The 16,200-nt window shown below is 33.4% G+C and overlaps 1 protein-coding gene across 4 annotated transcripts in view; it reads left to right on the top strand.

The window, feature by feature from the left end:
- LOC106869500 (retinol dehydrogenase 11) overlaps positions 1 to 12,480 on the top strand; it is a 50,379-nt gene extending 37,899 nt beyond the window's left edge. For all 4 annotated transcript variants that reach the window (XM_052968820.1, XM_052968798.1, XM_052968788.1 and 1 more), the window contains 4 exons: positions 812 to 937; positions 2,062 to 2,223; positions 4,531 to 4,692; positions 7,373 to 12,480. In XM_052968820.1, coding sequence (XP_052824780.1) covers positions 812 to 937; positions 2,062 to 2,223; positions 4,531 to 4,692; positions 7,373 to 7,632 — 710 coding nt within the window. In that variant the 3' untranslated portion in view covers positions 7,633 to 12,480. The remainder of the gene's footprint in view (positions 1 to 811; positions 938 to 2,061; positions 2,224 to 4,530; positions 4,693 to 7,372) is intronic.
- The last annotated feature ends 3,720 nt before the right edge of the window (positions 12,481 to 16,200 follow it).

Raw genomic sequence — 16,200 nt, 5'->3', positions numbered from 1 at the left:
GTATTTATATATGTATATATATATGTATTTATATATGTATATATATATATTATTTATATGTATATATATATATTATTTATATTTATATTTATATATTATTTATATGTATATATATATATATACACACACACACACACACACACACACATACACACACATACACACACACACACACACACACACACACACATATACATACAGACTGGCTTCTTTTAGTTTCCAGCTGTCAGATTCACTTGCAAAGCTTTGGTTGACCAAGGCTATAGCAAGCATTGCTTAAGGTACCATGCAGTGTGGCTGAACTCAGAACCATGTGGTTGAGAAGCAAGCAGGCTTTTTCACCACACACCCATGCCTGCACCTAAAATAATATTATTATTATTATTATTATTATTATTATTATTATTATCTTAATATGATACTGTATTAAATTGAAGTCTTGTTTAAATTTGATTATATTTGTAAAAATATACATAATTCTATTTTTGGATTTGTTTTGCAAGAATTTTGAGCTGAAACTGTGTTGAAACTAATATTGTACTTTGGGAGAGTTATATTGCCAAGAAACTCTCACACTTCAGTTTCAGTTCTACTTTAAATGTTAATCAATTTGCCAGAAATCATTTTATTGAATTCATCGAAAAGGTCACAGAAGTGTTATGAAAGAAAAAGAAAATTCTTATAGATTAGTTGATAGTAAAACTAAAGTTAGTTGCAACCATTGTGTTAGTATGACTGCTCTCCACCAGTACCACCACCACAAAATTCAACATATTATTGTTTAGTAAAAAGAAAATGTTTCTTCTTGCAGGTCATTTCTTACTTACTATTCTTCTCTTAGAAGACTTAGAAAATTCTGCTGCTCTGAATGGTGAATCTCGAATAGTCAATGTCACTTCTTTACTTCATGACACTCAAATCAAACATATGAAAGACAGTAAGTTATTTTGAATCATTTTCAGGGAGTTTGGTTTTACTATACTGTCTTAAATGGAAAGTTGTTGGTTAAATCCAAGTTATTGCTGATCCCATTTTTTTGTTTTTTAGACATAGCTTAGCTTAGACTGTAATATCTAATTTGTTTTTATAGATGTTAGTTGTTGAGGGGAATTTGGCTGTTATTTCTAGCGTTTTGAGCAACCATGCAGAGGGTTCATTAGGCTTAAATTGCATCCACCATCCTGGTTAACATTACATGTGACCCCGGGTTGTTTTTGTCGGCATTCATTTTATTGCAAGTGTTTTAGACCAGGCAGTTGGTTCCCTAACTGCTTATATTTTCCTGACGGCTGTTTATATTGAGCTATAATTCTATTAATCTCAGTCAGTGTAGGAATGTCTGTCATGGGCATTGCACCACCTCACTTGACCAACTTAGAAGAAAATAATAGTGAGCTGACACATGCATGTCAGACAGCTGAGTGATATGAAAATGTCATATGAAAGTCCAATGATTGTTGGATAGAAAAAGAAAAAAAGAGGTGGGTGTTAGTAGTTAAAAGTAGTTCTTGTAGAAGAAGACTGGGAAAGAATCTGTGGATTCTAAATATCCAAGACATTAAACTGGACAAGACATTAAACTGCATCCAGTGATGAGGCTCCAGCTCTGGACTTCAGGAATTTTGTGGGAGAACGGAATTACCCTTTAGTCACCACTATACTTTGCCCACTCTGGCTGGGGTGATAGTACTTGTCAAGAGCCTTAGTTATTGACCTTTTGCAAGAGATGGTTCTATAGCTAAGGGCTGGCCTCTAGAAATGTCACACAGCGTACAGGTGTGTTTATATATTCTCACCATTTTAAAGTTTAAATAGACCCTGTAAGTCAAGGGTAAGTTCAGGAGAGCCAGAGACTAGCAGAATAAACTGTAAATTAAGCAGTAGAAGACAGAAAGACACATGCAGTGTCACACTTTGCACAGGAGCAGTGTCACACTTTGCATACAAGCAGTGTCACACTCCATCCTTCACTTGAAGAGAGAAATTCCTTGTGTTATCTGTGTAGATATAATAGGAACTGAAATAATTCTACTCAGATTATTTTTCTTGTTTGTTTTTCAGGAGCAAAACCCCTTGACATGAACAACTTTTTTTTGGAAAAACCAAATACTTACAATGGTCTTCAAGCCTACAAAAACTCCAAACTTGCAAATGTGATTTTTACTTATGAATTAGCCGAAAGAATTCGTAACAAGAACATTACAGTAAACTGCTTATGTCCAGGCAAGGATACTATATTATCAGTATTGTTATTTTTCAGAAACTCGTACACTTGCAGCAGCCACAGTGCTGAAACTACTTGATATTCCTGTTTGTGTACTGATTAAAATAAGTTTACATCCTTTTCTTTCATGTCTGTATCTCAATCTCATTTTATCTTGCTCTCTTTTCTGAAATTCTCTTCTCATTTATCTCTGTTTTACTTTCTTCTATCTCCTTGTTTGACTTATTGGCTTTCTCACTTCTTATTGTATATGTCTTTAGTTTCTTTACTGCCTCACCTTATAGCCTTCCCCAATAAACTTTCTACTTTACTTACTCCTCTACTGACAAACGTTTCTGGTTTTTCCACTTTAATTGTCTAACTTTTAAGTTTCTTCTCAGCCTTATAGTCTTCCTTCTTTCTCAATGCTTAACTTTCTAGTCCTCCTCTCTTCCATTTTTTAATTTTCTAGTTTCACACTCTCTCATGATCAGTTTCTAGTTTTCCCACTCTCCTACTATTTAATTCTCTATTTTCCTTACTTCTTCATTGTATAGCTTCATATTTTCCTATTCTAATGTTGCCTAACTGTCTAGCTTCTCCATTCTCGTATCATTTCGTATCATTTTCCTCACTATCTGGTGTTGGTTCCATGTAAAATGCATCAGTGCTGGTTCCACTTAAAATGCACCCAGTACACTCTGTGGAGTGGTTGGTGTTAGGAAGGGCATCTAGCCATAGAAATCAAGCCAAAACAGACTATGGAACCTGGTGTGGTCCTTGACCTTGCCAGTTCCTGTGAAGCCATGCCAGTATGGAAAATGGACATTAGATAATGATGAGGATGATGATGATAAGAAACATACTGCAGAGTGGCTTGGTTTTACAGGCTTATAAAAGACTTTGACAATGGTACTGCATATTAATAAAGGAGCCATGCGTTGTAACTCTACTGTTTCAAATAACAAACTGATCTGTTGAAATGGTTATGGCTGGAAGGCCTTTGATTATAGGTTTGCTGAATTAAAACTTAGCTGGAGCTAAATAACAATACTTTACTGACTTAATTAATTAGCCATATCCTAATTAACATTGCTTTTATTGTTACAAAGATGATGATTGTTCAAATTTAAGTGCCTGATAACTAGATGTAGGCAACACGTAATTGGGAACTTGATTACTGGGGTTTCAAATTTTACATGCTTTCTAGGTTCAATATATGTATGTCCTTTATATACTCAGATAATGGAAAATATCTGATTCATGTACTTTACTCAGAGAGAGATAAAGATCAATTGACTTGAGTTAGAGATGAAAACAAATGTCAGCGTTGCTTAAACAGTATCAATGTGAAGACACTCAAACAAATACACACACACACACAATTATGATCATAATCATCATTATCATCATCACTATTGTCATCATCATCATCCTCTTTTTCTTACAGATCCTTTCTAGCATGACTTGGATGGGATCATCACAATCTGAATCAATTCTTATTTGAAGCTAATTCTCTTCTGGGTAGATTGAAGGATCACATCTCACTTGTAAATTATGAATTAAAAGCTTCTCTAATAATATAAATATTATTGGTTGAACATGCATAGTATATGTATTTTGTTTATACACCAATTTGTTGTGGGATAGCATCCTGGGAAAGCTCCTTTCCCTACACAATGCTGAGTGTTAAAGGACACTGAATGTCTCAGCCAGGTGAGTCACCTTGCCTGAAATGATTGAGAATGATAGATATTGATATTTCGCTATTGTTGTAGCGACTTAGTATCATTTACTCAATTCACCTCAAAACGAATTGAATCACTGCTCTGGGACATAAATGCAAATAGTGTGAAGTCTATCATTCTCAATCACTTTGGGCAAGTTGTCTCACCTGTCTCGGACATTCAGTGTTCTTTAACACTTAGCATCATGTAGGGAGCTTTCCCAGGACCAGAACGCTTTTCCACACCAAATTGGCATAATTAACTAATCAAATACACTATGTATGTGTGACAGATAATTTTACCCTTTGTTTGTCTGACTGAATATCTTTCTTATCACCATCTTTTTATAGAGTTTCTTTATGATAGGATTCCATTCAATTTCTATATACCAGTTTTGCTTACAAGGCAATGATCAACCTGTGATTAAAATAGAATACACTTGCCATACAATAGGATAAAACCCAAACTTCACAACTTGTCTGCTGTTAAGCCATGCCAGAGCAAGAAGCCCTTTCCGTGAGCTATAGACTCTGAAGCCATAGTAACATAGAATAGTTGATCTTTTCACCTAATAATTTTTCTTCATTTTCTTTTTTTCAGGTTTTGTTCCTAAGACAAATCTGGGTCGTGATGTCAGTGGTGCCAAAAGATTTTTTTTGAATTATGTTCTCTATTACTTTTTACGCTATTTGAACATTGCTAAGACAGTTGATGAAGGTGCTGAAGCTATTATGGATTGTGCTGTTGGAGAAAAACTAAAAGGTTAATAAAATATTTCTTTTTATTATTTATTAATAATGTTTAATAATGTTTGAGGTGGCGAGCTAGCAGAATCATTAGCATGCTGAACAAAAGGCTTAGCAGCATTTTGTCCATCTTTATGTTCTGAGTTTAAATTCTGCTGAGGTCAACTTTGCCTTTCATCCTTTTGGAATTGATAGATTAAGTATCAGTTAAGTATTGGGGATTACCCCATTCCTATAATTGCTGGCCTTGTGCCAAAATTTGAAACCATTATTTATTAATAATGTTGACAGTAGTCACTCTTCCAATCAAAACAAGAAAACTAAGTTTCCATTGTTTCTTCTTTTCTCCTATTACTCTTATTATTTGTTAAGTGCGACACTTTACAGAAACGTTACCTTTCTTTTCTGGTGGCAGAAGGTAAGATTTGAACTCAGAATGTATAATGTTGGAACAGACACTGTAAGGCATTCCATCTGATTCTCAAACAATTCCTCCAATTTATTACTCTAAACTAGTTCTTTGAGGCTAACTTGCAGAGTTGTTGGAGGGTTGCGGGGAATACTTAGCAGTATTTGTTCTGACTCTTCTTTCTCAGTTCAAACCCTGCTGAGGGTAACTTTGCCTTTTGTCCTTTTGGTCTGAGTAAAATTAAGATTTTATCAACTCCAGTCAAGTGGTGGGATCAATGTAATCAGTCAACTGTTCCCTTTCCTACCAAATTTCTGTCTTTGTACCTATGTAATATAATCTACAATCTATTGTCAGTGACTATGACTGACTTGACTTCAAAAATCAAATTTCTCCTGATAAAGCAATCACCAGCTAGCTGGTACCACTTTTCAGCAGGGATAGATAGATCTTTTAGATTCTGATTTACAGTGTCCTTAAATCTCAATTTAGATCTACTAATATTTTGATAGCCATCTGCCAGTTGCAAGAGCAGGACTTTTTTTTGGAGTTTATCACCACCTAGTCTGACAATGTGGCCTGTCCAATGGAGATTTCTCTGCATCAATAGATGGTGCATGAATTGAAAGCAAACCTTGTTGAGGACTTTGTAGTTTGAGGTATGCTAAAACCATTTGATGTTCATGATAGGATAGCTCTCAAATATCATGGTGGCATCTGAGAGCTATTCAATTTGACTTGTGTTTTGTAAAGAGTCCATGCCTCTGCACCATACATTAAAGTTGAGATGCCAATGGCTCTGTATACCATCTGGTCTTGTGCCTTTGTAAGATTCCTTTGTTGTCAATAGTGTAATTGATGACTGGATTTGGTGGAGTGTCAAACAGCATATTTCACATTCAGATTTGTTTGGGTTCTAAATTTTAGTCCTTCAGAGGTTGACTTTGCTTTCTAGAGTCAATAATGTAAGTATCTGTACCTTAGCTTTATATAAGGGCAACAAAGAAGCCTCTACATGCTTACTTCGCTTGCTAGTATGATTAACAAATACTTTTACTGGCAGTGTAGCGTTCAGTCAAGATCTAATTTACATAAAAATGTAGAAAACTTTTGTTTTTTTTGTTTTATCAATCATACTTATGAAAACACAATTATGAATAGCATAAATTTTTAAAACATTTGTATCATAACAACCATTTTTCCATGCTTGTATGGGTTGGATGCAGTTTATTGAAGCAGGTTTTCTGCAGTTAAGTGCTTATTATTACCAATCCTTACCTGTTTCTGAGTAAAGTAATATTTTCTTGTGGCCAAACATATTTACACAGAATATTAGAAATAAACGACATTTATTTACAGCAGTCACGCTGTATCAAGACAAGGAGACACAAACACGTTTGCATGTGCACACACACACACACACACACACACATGACAGTCTTCTTTAATTTTCCATGTGCCAAATGTACTCACAAGACTGGCTGTCCCAAGTTATAGAAGACACCTTCTCAAGGTGCCATGCAGTGGGACTGAACCTGAAACCATGTGGTTGGGAAGCAAATTTTGTAACCACTCAGCCTTAAAAATTTGCAAGCACTGAGATATTTCATGCAGTGCACTGTTTAGATGTCATTGGTGGCTCTAAATGTATTGTTGTTGACTTGTTTTACTACACACACCTTGTGAGCAATAGATTTTCCACACCAAACTGAAATTTAGTTTACCAAAGAGTAAATTTATTTTGCCGAAGTACAAGTCTAACATATTACTAGATAAAATAATGATGCTAAATTATTACTATTTCACTGAACTACTAACCATGTTTATTTTTACATGACATCATTATCATCATTTAACATCTATTGTCCATGCTGACATGGGTTGGACGGTTTGACCAGGGCTGGCGAGCTCAGGAGCTGTACTAGACTCCAGTCTGATTTGGCATGATTTCTATGGCTGGATGCCCTTCCTAATGCCAACCACTCTGAGTGTAATGGGTGTCAGTTGCATGACACTGGTATCTGCCACTACTATGACTTAATTTGGTTTGATGGGTCTTCTACTCAAGCATGGTATGTTGCTGAAGGTCTGTCATTTGTCATTGCCTCTGCGAGGCCCAATGTTCAAAAGGTGCTTTTTATGTGCCACCAGCACAGGTGCTAGTTACGTGACACCTTTAAAGCTCCTATTTTTAAATTTATTTTATTTTATTTGAATTATGTACCTGGTATATCTTACATACTTATATATAGACTTTTATATTTTTGCTTTCATTTGTGCCTTTCAGGAGTAACTGGAAAATTCTTCAGAAATCGTGAAGAAGCACAGTCATCTCTGGAATCTATGGATAAATCCCTGAGAACTGAATTATGGGATGCAAGTGTGCTTTATTGCTATTTAGAGGGTAAAGTTCCACTTCCCGTTGCAGGACTGAAATTTTCTGATAATCTTCCTGTCAAGATCTCAGTAACGCCTTCACCTGATGAGGAAACTCCAGATCTGGGAATAAAGTCTTCTCCAAAAAATCATTCTAAACTGGAGGCATGAATATCTGCATTAAAAGCCACAAGTTGTTGTTTATAATACCATGTAACCCTACCCTGATATGTAATTGTACATATTTACAAGTTTGGTTTTAGTCCCTTTTTTTATTTTTTACAGGAAATAATTCTTTATTACTATATATAGCTTTATTTTTTGGAAAAATATATCATCTTTTACACATATTGGTACATTTCTTTTTAGCGTTCTTTATTGATTTTTATTTTGTTTAACTTTATTTCTGGGATAGAGAACTCAGGTAATTCCTCCTTTTTTTTAATGTGAGAACCTTTAATGGTAACTAGAGAGTTCTCTGTTTATTATTCTTTTCTCTAAAGATATTGTTAAGATAGTTATTTTTGAGAAATTATTTTGACTGTTGACAATTTTGATGTTTTCATAGATTCTTGTCTGTGATGTGATTCAGTTCTATTTTCTTTCCTTTATATACTGCAATTTTCCCATATAATAGATTTAATCTATTGCCCACTTTCATGCAACAACTTGGTGTCTATATGCTTTGTTACAAGCATTCAGACTAAATTTCTGGTCTGAGATCAGATATCTAAACCTTCCTCCTTATTCCTCCATCAGTTCCAGATGCCTTGTTGATAGTTCATGGGTTCTGCTATTCCTCCTTTGACTAAACCTTTTAGCAGGTCTATCATTAACAAAATGACCTCTGCAGTACTATTCGAAACTTGTTGACATTCTATTCAACATAAAATTTCTATGTTATTTACAGAAGATTGGGAATATAAATACCTTGTAACTCACTGGGATTTGGGGCCCTGCTAAAAATGTTATTCTGATGTAATGTGTCCTAGCAAAGACCTCCAGTGCATTCTGGCAAAAAACCTTCTACGTCCAAACTCAACCGGCAACAATGCAATGCACATGCCGTATGATGGATCTATGCAAGAATCAAAAGGTAACAGAGCCAATTGCCAACTTAACTACATCTTTATGTTGCTAGCATTTCAAATCCTAAGATCCTCACTAAACAACTAATCACTTCTTCATGTTAATAAATCTTCTGTTACTAAAACCAAATATCAGTCTAATCCCACCTTTTAACTCGTTTGTTTTAATACCAGTTTTCATTATAATTTTTTTAAAAAAAAGCCGCAAAAAAGTATTGTCTTTCTCTACATTACTACTGAACAAAATTCATAAAAATTTATATTTTCATCATCATCATCATCATCGTTTAACGTCCGCTTTCCATGCTAGCATGGGTTGGACGATTTGACTGAGGACTGGTGAAACCGGATGGCAACACCAGGCTCCAGTAAAAAAATCCTTTTCTCCTTGATCAAAGGGAAGAAAGAAAACCCCTTAAGGTAAAAGGATGAAAGAAAAAAAAATGTTTAAAAATATTTATTTCTTATTGACGTTGTCATGGTGATAGTGATCCTCGTCATAATTACATTTGTAAATATGTAAAACTATTGAGAACTTATTTTTACAAAATTTACATAATTTTTCCCTATATACTCTCTATAGTATTTTATATTGTTTCAGTGAATGTTTTTCAAATTTTATATTATTTTTGTATTCTGTATAAGTATTTCCAACTTTTTTGTATTTTTTTTTGTGATACTAATCCTATTTATAAATTAACAATTACCATCTAACTTGTATTTTACTGGTGTAATCAACATTTCTTTTAAGCTTTCACTGGAAATGAAGAAACCTTTGATTGCTTTATATCTTGTATCAGATTATGAAATAATAATACTGTGATAGAAAGAAACCTGGATATTCTTAATTAGTTTGTGGAAATAATAAGTGAAATTACTGTTAATTAGTGGAATTATGTCTATGAATCTATGGAAATGACTTCAGAATGTCTGCTTGCTCATCAAGACAGAAAAGAAATATTAATGTTTAAAACATTGTGTTGTTGTCTTGAAACAGCCTTGCATTCATATTATACCAAATGGAACTGATTCTTATCCTTAGACAAGGTACCTGTCTTTCATTACCTCTGCCTGCTTAGCTGTAGAGAGGCACCATGCATAGTTACAACACTTTGTTATACTTATGACTTAAATGAAGTAATTCTTTATACATACAATGTTTATTTTACACTGTTATGTGTTAGTCATTTTTAAGCCACCAGAATTCTTTTTAAAGCTAGATGAACTTATCATAGATTACAATAAAAATATAGTAATAAACGAACATTATATCCTGTTTCCAGCAGCTGATCTGCCTTGAAATATCAATCAAAATACCCATTGACAGCTACTACTTTATAGTCTAGAGCAATAAATTCATTGCCTGTAACTACAGTAATACATGGTTCATATATTACACATTTAATATACAACTAACATTTACTTTGAGGAAAAGGTCGTATGTTTTATATTGTTATTCATAGTTTCATTAAGTATGAAATCAGTTTATTTGAAAATGTTATTCTTGAATGTTGTAGGCTGCCAAATGGTAAAATTAAAGTAAAACAAAAGCAATGAAACTTCTGCTAATCTAAAGTTTCTTTGCATAAATCCTTATTGATCTTTCACAATGGTAAATTGCTAATTCAGTTCGAAAGTAAATTGGAAGGGACAGCATTTATAATTATTTATTGATTTCTTCCCTCTCAGTCTTTGGATTGTCTGTCTATGGTTTATTTACATTGAGTTTGATTGGTCAGGGAATTTTGAATATTTATGTTTGTTCAGTGCCCTACCCTTCCTTCACCTTTGTCTGATAGAGCTGTAACTGTTGCTCCATGATGGTGCATTTTAGCAGAGTGTTACAATATTGGCAAATAGTTCCACTCTAGTGTAGTCTTGGCAAATAAGTATGGCAAGTAAAATATACCATATACTCTAGGAATAATCATAGTTTATTGATAGATAGTGTACTGAATACACACATACTTACTACATAAACACTTTAAATAGTTTTTATTTAATTAACAATTAAAATCTAATCTCTAAAATTCTGTGATTAAAACTGTAAAAAGATTCATTTTGTCTCAAAGTTGTTATATTTTATTTATAATGAAAGCATTTTAAAATCTTTCAAAATTGCTGTTGATCATCTGGTGTTAAGTCTGCATATGGGTCTGTATCACTGTCATCCTCCTCAGTGTATCTTCACAGTGAATTCATTCTTCCCATCCATTGCATTTGAAATGCTACACTAAAAAATGATTTTACATTTTCTACAGAAATGGCTTCATAAATTTTTTTTATCAGGAAAATCCCTTAATTCACCCATTGGTGGTACACATATAGTGCTACTGTTTGCAAATGACAGTTCTTCCTCTACCAGCCATTTATTTCACTTCCCACAGATATTGTCCTCAAAGAATGTAAGTGTAGATGTTTGGTTAAGTTCTCTTTCTAACCACTGTGCAGCACCTTGACCTACTGTCCATCATACATAGCCTTAGCGTGATCAATATTTTGTGAGTGAAATTAGTAAATGGAAAATATGTGGAAACCTGTCATATATATATATATTAAACACCAGTGAGAAAACCCAGAAACTGATGTTCTTTGAACAAAGTCTCCTGTGATATTTTTTCAACACTACACTGTAGACACTCATTTGATAAGTCTGTTAGAAAGCTGTGACCAATGATGTCATTATTTGCAATATTGAATACATAAATGACTTATATCAAGAAATTGAACCACAGATATTACTTACCACATTACCTCCCCAGCATTAGTTCAGATATAGTATTGTTTCATTGAAGTTGCTTCTTGACATTGTGTTAAATGGTATAATGTTTTAAAACCAATTAGTTGTTTTCCTTGCTTTGTCTGCCAGGTCACTTCCTCCTATATATATTGTCAATTCATAAACATTTATCAACTTCTGGATATGCAAAAAAAACCTGGACTTCCACTGTCCAGTAACATCACATAAATGTTTATGTACGTAAACTGAGTTTTGAGGTTTGCTGAAGGTCTATTCAATTTTAGTTTACTGTAGCAATACCAAATTATAATCATGAAGCAAGAATGTAGCTTTGTTGATTGGTACTTTAAAATTTTTGCTTTCATCTATGTCTTAAAATAGCTACAACTGTGAGTACCAACAAGAACATTAAATATAGGTGATTTAGTAATTTAGCTTGTTGGCCAGTTCTGTGGTGGAAGGAGTTAAGTGAATGACTATTTCACTAGGTTGCATGCTGTTGGTACACTGTACACTTGTAGATTGTTTACATCTCTGATACAAATGTCAGATCATATTGTAGACTACTAATATAGACCATAATATTAGTATTCTGTGTAAACTGTAAATTTAAAGATGAAAAGTGTTTGCTACTGAAGTACAACAAAGTTCTTACTAATAACTTTTGGTGTGGTGCTGAAGATCTTTTAGGTTATTCTTTGCAGTATGTACTCTTAGATACTGGTACTTATGGTATCAATAACTGTTTTGTTATGAAAAGTGTAGTTCTGTTTCTAACCCTGGTGGTGTATAATGTAAGGAATAGATGAATTATATCAGTCAGTTGGCAGCAAGTATGCACTGAAAAAGTTTAAAGTTTGCTCTAAGTTTTAGAACAATAGCCTTTATTTGGATTTTAGTACTGGCACATTCTATGTGTGTCTAGGACCAGGCTGGCTTATTTAATGAGAATAGGCTTATGTGCCGTGATTTATGGTGTGCACATAGAAAGGTAAGCATTAGTTAGAGAATTTGCATGTCATATTTATGTTAAAAGATTTAATACTACTGTTCTTGAGTGGTGTGTGTCCATATGAAACAGAAAGTAACGTAAGTCAAGTCTTTATTAAACCATACCACACTTTACATTATTTTCAAATATAATTTATTCATTTATTATTGAAACATTGCAATAAAATATCAAGAACCACATTATTTTGCATGTTTACATTCATTCACAATTGAAATTATAAATCCTTTAAATTTCATTAACAAGATTGATGACCAGAAAGTACATTTTACAATTTCTGAAAAATGTACAAAATCACATTCAAATACAAAGAATCTATGAAAAGAAAAACGAAAAAGCAAACTAAAGGAACTTATTAAATGAAGAAAAGTAAGCAAAAAAGAAATCCTGAAATAATTCATAAAATTTAATAAATTCCTCATCAAAATTTGGTTTAGGGAGACTTCAAGAATTGAACAAGAAGCTATCATAAGATAATATTACAGACAAATTCAGTAAAGAAAGAATAGTGTGCCCTACAAGGATGCCTAAAATATCTAATTTTACATTTTGTTTTATTCTTTGAATGAACTTGTTAGCTCTAATTACTGTTAGTGGCTTGATAATTATGAAATTTAATTAAAAGGGTAACAAATTTGTGTTTACACATTTATACATCTGGCAAGTTTTCATTGGTTAAGGCCTGAATCATATGACTGTTGTTTGGTTTTTATCAAACACAGACCTATGGTGTTAGTGAACAGAATACATACTTTCTGATGACTTCATGAATTTATGTCTCAGATTATTGATTTTCTTTTCTTATATAGGCTTAATAGCTAAAGCAAATGGAATGCTGTGCCATTCATATCTCTTTCACAAGTGTTAGTAGTGACTTTTAAGAAATATAGGAGACTGAAAAAAAAAATCAATCCTAGAAAATGTATAAACTATAGATTGTCAAGAGACAAATGTGAGTCCAGCAAGATTTGAATTCAGAAAGGAGACAGTAAGTCCACTGTATCAGCAATATACACTACTCTTAAGAAGGATTTATTTTCTACTTTATGTAAATCCGTATGACTATACCATTTCCAAAATGGATTATTAATTTCAATTTTACCCCCCTTTTTTTTTTTATGAAACAAAATTTTGTTTGATGGAAATTCATTCAGTTAAACCAATTTTTAAACCTACATCTATAAGAGCTACAGATAACTAAAATATTAAGTAGCTGAGTTAAGGACCAAATGTTACTACCTAGCACTCAGCTGTATTTCTGAATAGTAGTCAACCTATGTTATGAAGTAGGTACCATGCTGAGGTACAATATCACAGATGCGTACAGCAAAAACACTGTATAACTGATAAGCATTTTCATTGGTTTGCAGTTAAACCTGAATTTTTTAATGAGCAAAAATCAGTGGTAAATAATTTTTAAAAAGGGAACTGTTTTTCAACTGCTCAACACACACACAATGAAGTGGGACATGTTGCAATTCCTTCCAGTAATGTTACTAAAAAAAAAAGAGAAGTGTTTGCATATAGCTTTGATAATCCTTTCAAGTATAAACACAGATAATAATTAAAAAAATAATTTCATCAATATTATTATGCATTTACATACTTTAAAGAACAAAAAGAAAAACCTCAAGAGCTGCAAGTTGGTAACTGTCTTCTTGGCATACGTTTGCAACTGATGGAAAGGAAGAATTAACCATAAAAGAAGGAGATTTTAATATTAGTCTGATTTAGTTGCATGAAGACTCATAATTAGTATTTTTATCATCATAAAATATATAAGAAAATTTTCTCTTCCAACTTTTGGTCCCTGAGAAACATTTTTTTTACAAAAATCGATAATCTCTGCACATTTATGTGTGTCTGTGGGCATCTGTAGTTAAGGACATGGATGTGTTTGTGTCTTGCATAATACTTTGGGGTATCTTGTGCAACATTGTGTGATATGTAAATGGTGAATGATAGTTACAGGTATTCAAAATCATATCATTAACCTTGACATAAGTAAAAGGAAATGGTTTATTATTGGCTAATATCACATCTCAAATAAATGGACACTTTTATGGTGTATTCTAGTTTCAGGTTCTATACTGTTGCATCATCAAAGACTTTGTTTTAAATTTGCTTGTACTATATTCCCAGCAAAAACATCAGTTAAAACTTTTACTGTGAAAAGCATAAAAATTTTATCATTCTTAACTGCAGAGAGCAGTTTTTGTTGAGGGATGTCATATATTGAGACTATATTCTCTTGATATATGTCAATTTATTGAGGCAATGTGACTTGCAGAAAAATACAAATTCTATTTTTAGGCTGATATTTAACATCATTACCGGAATAACCATGAAATTTAACTTTGATTTTGTATTTAGTTTGCAAGATTCTTGATGTGAATTCATGTTGAAACAAATCTTGTATCTTAGTAGGGTCATTATGCCAATAATAATAAAAAACATGCAATTTAATTTCACAGTTGAAGGGTTAATCCCACTCTAGGTCCTACCTCATATGAAAAAAAACTCATAATAGGTGCAAGTGTAGCCTCGGGCTGACTAAGTCCTTGTGAGTGGATTTGGTAGGTAGAAAATGAAGAAGCCCATCGTAATATATATAATCTATATATGTATTTATGTGTGTGTACCTTTCTGTCTGTGTTTGTCCCCACCACCATTGCTTGACAACCAATGTTGGTGTGTTTACATCCCTGTAACTTAGTAGTTCAGCAAAAAAATACTGGTAGAATAAGTCCTGGGGTCTTAGTCTGGCAGTAGTCAAATGACTGAACAAGTAAAAGAATAATTATAGTAGACTAAGAAGACACTGGGAGGTGTCTTACCCCCTACTATGCATGCATTTAATTACAAGTGAGCATGGTATATGAGGAACCACATTTATCTCCTCTGAATCTACTCATGGGAGTCCAAGTTGGGCTTAAGGCTCCTAATGAATTGGGTCTCTTCTATCTTTAGATCCATAAATGAGTTTCCCAAGAGTAACAACAGAACCACTGGACCAAACAAAAGCTACAATGTATGTCTTACAGAAAAATGCTGTTTGGAATACAAAATAAACAGATTAGGAGAGATACACTTAATCTCACATATGATGAATGTAAGTACGCAGAAAAGCATGGATAAGGCTCAGTAGTCCTAAATTACTTCCTTGCTATGTGCCAACAGGAAATAGTAAGGACTTTTTTAGTAATAAGTATACTGCTGGGATTGAAAATCCCAATTGTATGAGGACATGCATATAATATAAAGTGATATGTATATAAACACACACGCATATGTATGTACACAAATATATATAGGCAAGATGTCTGCTTCCCACCCAAAGTCTTTTGAGTAAATTTGGTCATATATGTATATATGTGTGCTTGTGTGTTCCCATGTCTTGTCACCATAGTTGTCAGTGACATGTTCGTTTCCAGTTTTCTGTAGAAAATATGTCTGGCCATGCGAAATATTGTCTTGCTTGGAAACAGGTGATGGTTGGTAACAGGAAGGGCATCTAGCTGTAGAAAATCTGCAGCAACATATTCTGTCTGACCCATGCAATCATGGAAAGTTGTATGTTAAATGACAATGATGATGTGCGTATGTGCAGGTGTGTATATATATATATATCTTCAGCAGTATACACACACACACACACATACATATATGTGAAGGCACATAGCTTCGTGATTAGGGTGTTGAGCTCGTGATCATGATCATGAAGTTGTGGCTTTGATTTCTGGATAAGGTAACACATTGTGCCCTTGAGTAAAATGCTTAATTTTTTGCTCCAGTCTGCTTGGCTGTAAAAGAGTACCAGCCTAGTTTTACTGCAGCCTGGTGCATTTCTTTTTCTATCTGGTTGTCATACCCTGTATGTTCCCCTGGATCAGAGGGTAGGA

The sequence above is a fragment of the Octopus bimaculoides genome, chromosome 1 (genome assembly GCF_001194135.2).
Source record: "Octopus bimaculoides isolate UCB-OBI-ISO-001 chromosome 1, ASM119413v2, whole genome shotgun sequence".
In the NCBI taxonomy this organism is placed as follows: Eukaryota; Metazoa; Mollusca; class Cephalopoda; order Octopoda; family Octopodidae; genus Octopus; species Octopus bimaculoides.
Note: the sequence above shows the minus strand (reverse complement) of the source record. Positions and strands in the feature narration are given on the sequence as shown.